This window comes from Fonticula alba (genome assembly GCF_000388065.1).
Source record: "Fonticula alba strain ATCC 38817 unplaced genomic scaffold supercont2.6, whole genome shotgun sequence".
Classification (NCBI taxonomy): Eukaryota; order Rotosphaerida; family Fonticulaceae; genus Fonticula; species Fonticula alba.
In genome coordinates this window covers 1,177,483-1,180,642 of record NW_009242976.1, presented here as the reverse complement: position 1 = coordinate 1,180,642, position 3,160 = coordinate 1,177,483, and the positions used below count along the sequence as shown (strand labels likewise).

The 3,160-nt window shown below is 66.6% G+C and overlaps 1 protein-coding gene across 1 annotated transcript; it reads right to left on the bottom strand.

Annotated features, from left to right (window-relative positions):
- Positions 1-727: 727 nt before the first annotated feature.
- On the bottom strand, positions 728-1,784 carry H696_03923 (hypothetical protein). Its single transcript, XM_009497791.1, has 3 exons — positions 1,642-1,784; positions 1,231-1,486; positions 728-1,012 (listed from the first exon to the last, which is right to left on the bottom strand). The coding sequence occupies exons 1-3, from the start codon at positions 1,701-1,703 to the stop codon at positions 788-790; spliced, it is 543 nt and encodes a 180-aa protein (XP_009496066.1). The 5' UTR covers positions 1,704-1,784; the 3' UTR covers positions 728-787.
- Between the last annotated feature and the right edge of the window lie 1,376 nt (positions 1,785-3,160).

Below are 3,160 nucleotides of genomic sequence, written 5' to 3'. Positions count from 1 at the left end.
GCCCGCACACACACTCCCCCCCTGGGGGTGAGTTCAAGGAAACCGAAACCCGGCGGGACACGGTGTGCCCACGCGACCCCCGCCCCTGCCCCGCCCTGGCGCACGGTTCCGATGCCCAATCAGCGGGTCCCGCACGCGCCCGTCACGGCCCTCCCACACGCGCGCACATCCATGCATACCCCCCCCCCCCCCGGTGCCCGCCCACCCCCCTGCGACTGTGAGCCCCTTGGGACTGGGCCTCAGACAGAGGGGATACCAGCGCCCCCGGGCACGGCGCCAGGCCAAGGCAGGACACGCGGATTTCCCCACCAAAGCCCGTGCTCCCCCGCCCGAGCCCGGGGGAGAACCTCAAACATTGTCTTTTCCCCCAACGAGAATGGGGGACAACGCCAGAAAACCACACACACATGGAAGAGAACAACTCACTTTATATGGGAATAAAAAATGATGGCCTTGTTCTTTCTTGGTTGGACCCCCCCCCCCCCCCCCGGCCCCCAAGTCGGGAGCACAGGGGAAAAAACCCTCCTCTTCGGCCTCTAGCCACGGGTCAATAGGCCCACGTGAAGAGCAAAGTAGCACTTGCGACATTAACCATTCCAGTTAATAGATCCTTGGCCTGCAGCGTCACACGCCCGCCCGCCGTGCCCGCGCCTCGGCATTGCCGCCCCTGTTTTTGAAGTGTCCATTGCACGCGTGTGTGCGTGAGAGAGAAGGAGCACGAGCGCCTGCGGCCTTACATGAGCATTTTTTATTTTTTGGTACATCGGTGCTTCGCGGTTTTTTCCATTCACTCCTCCCCCCCCTCGGCGGGGGTGGGTTCCAGGTCAGGAACGCAGTCAAAGCGCAGGCCCATCGCATGTCGGGCCACTGGGGGAAGGTCGTTTTCCCGAAGAGCGAAGGCCATCGCCCGGAGGGTGTCCAGCATCGACCGTCGCAATCGATGGATCTTGCGCAGCAACGAGGGAGCCGGTGTGCCGCGTGGCGAGTATACAAAGCTGATGGCGGTGACCAGCTACGATGTGGCGGCCACCCGGGGGCCGAGATCTGTCAGCATCGCGTGCCAGTGTCCCCTCGTCGCGATGCTCCCCCTCCGCCTGACGCCCCCCCCCCCCCGATCGCCCGATCGCCCGATCGCCCGATCCCTCTCCATATGGCCAGGGGTGTCCTGCGGGGAGAGGCAGGTGGCAACGAACAAGCAGGTCCGCCTCGCATGCCAGTCTCTGTACGCACCTCAACAATGTCATCATCAATCTGATCCAGCACGGTGGCCGGCATGTTCTGGCGAACCGCCGCCTGCCGGTCCTCGCAAAGAGAGCGGATCTCCGAGAGAACCCCACTGGCCGCGCGCCAGGTGACATGCGACATGGGGATGTGAACGCTGCCGGCCGTCGGGTCGGGCGGAGGGACAACTGTCACCTGGTGTCGGTACGACGGACACTCCCGAAGGAGATTCCGTCGGAGTTTTTCCAAGGTACGATGCTCAGCTCTGAAGAGGCACCATGGTCGAGGAGGAGGAGGAGGAGGACACGCGAGCAAGGCCACCAGGGCCGGAGGTCAGGGGCGTCAGACAGGTGGCCTACAATCGATGCACGCGCGCGTGCTTATGTGTGTGTGTGTGTGTGTGTGTGTGTGCGCATGTACAGCAGGGCATTTAGGGATTGTATCCGGCCGCGGTAGATGGCCGCTGGGGGATGTGCATCCATGGCAGCATGTGGCGCAGGTAGGATGTGAGGGTAGAGAGGGGTGTCGTGGCCGCAGATGCGTTTGGTGCCTGCCCCGAAGCGCCAGCCATTCGCGGGATCGCTTTTCAGCGAGCACCGGAGAGCCATCCATGCCCTTGGGCGGGCCACTTTGTCCTGCCTGTGTGCTCCAACGCCCCGGTTTGCTGGGTCCCCGTTCACCCAGGATCCCGCCGGGTGCTGCTCGCCCAAGCGCCTCGCCCGTGTGCGCGGGCGTGCGGCCGGGGCGGCTGCGAGTGATCGGCGAAGGGTGCGGCCCGGAGGCACTCCCAGAACTCGTGCGCTTAGCACGTGCCACTCGACAGACAGTTGGCAGTCCCTCGCGTTTGACCCCCGCTCTTGTCCCCAGGCCGTGTGCCGGGCGGAGGCGGGGGATGCGTGGTGTTTTTCCCGCCGTTTCCCGAGAGTGTCCTTCCCCCCCCCCCCTCCCCCCCTGTCCGCCGTTGCTCCCTTTCCCGGCTGAGGCCGACGGCTGGGACGGCGTCCCGGCAACCATGGGGCCCGGGGGGGGGGGGGTGGGGGGGGCTGCACGCTAGTGGCTGGCCTCCATGGCTGCGAACACAATGGCGCCGTGTGCGCGGATTCGACGCGGGGGCATGCCCGGATTGCCTGTTCGTCGAGCCGGTCGCCCTCGGAGTAGCTCTGCGGCTTGCGCGCGTGTGTGCGTGCGCATGGGTCTGCCTGTGCGATCACCGGTCGGCCGGCCCCCCGTTGCACGTCCCACGTCTGTAGCCTGTCTCTTGGCCTGTTTGCTGAGTTGTTTTTGCTCGCGCCCTCTTTGCCCGGCGCAGGGTACAAATCGGCCCCCGTTCATGTCTTCAAGTGGGGGGGGGGGGGGGCCGAAGGGGCCCCCCAGGGCTCGGGATGGGGTTTTCAGTTCTCCCCAGAACTCAGCACATGGCATGCTAACGCCGAGGCATGTGTCCGCTCGGGATTGCACACGAGGAGGGGAGAGCCTGGCGCCCCCCCCCCCCCCCCCGGGTCCGGGGAGCGAAAGCACCCCCAGTCCCCCTCCCTCACCCCCCTGCTAGCTGGCCATCCGCCGCCCCCCTGAGTCCCGTCCGGCGGGGCCTCCCAGCCCCGCATGCCACCCCGTCTGGTCCATGGACGCCCGAGCAGTTGGCAGGCCAGGCCGGGCCCTGTGCCGTTCGCCTCCCGCCGGATATTAGGCTCCCCTGGCAGAGTCCCCTTCCAGGACAACGCAACAAGCAGCTCCGCTCCTTCCTCTTGCCCGACATTCCCCTCCCCCCTCCCTCCTCCTTTCCTCCTCTCCTCCCTCTCGCTCCCTGCCTCTCGGCTGTCCTCGTGCGCCGCCTGCCCCACCCAGCCTTCCGCCTCCCTACGAACGAAGGCGCGCCTGGCCGCCCCTGTGAGAGCCCCGCGCCGCCCTTGCCACACGCCCACCTGCATCCCCCACGCAC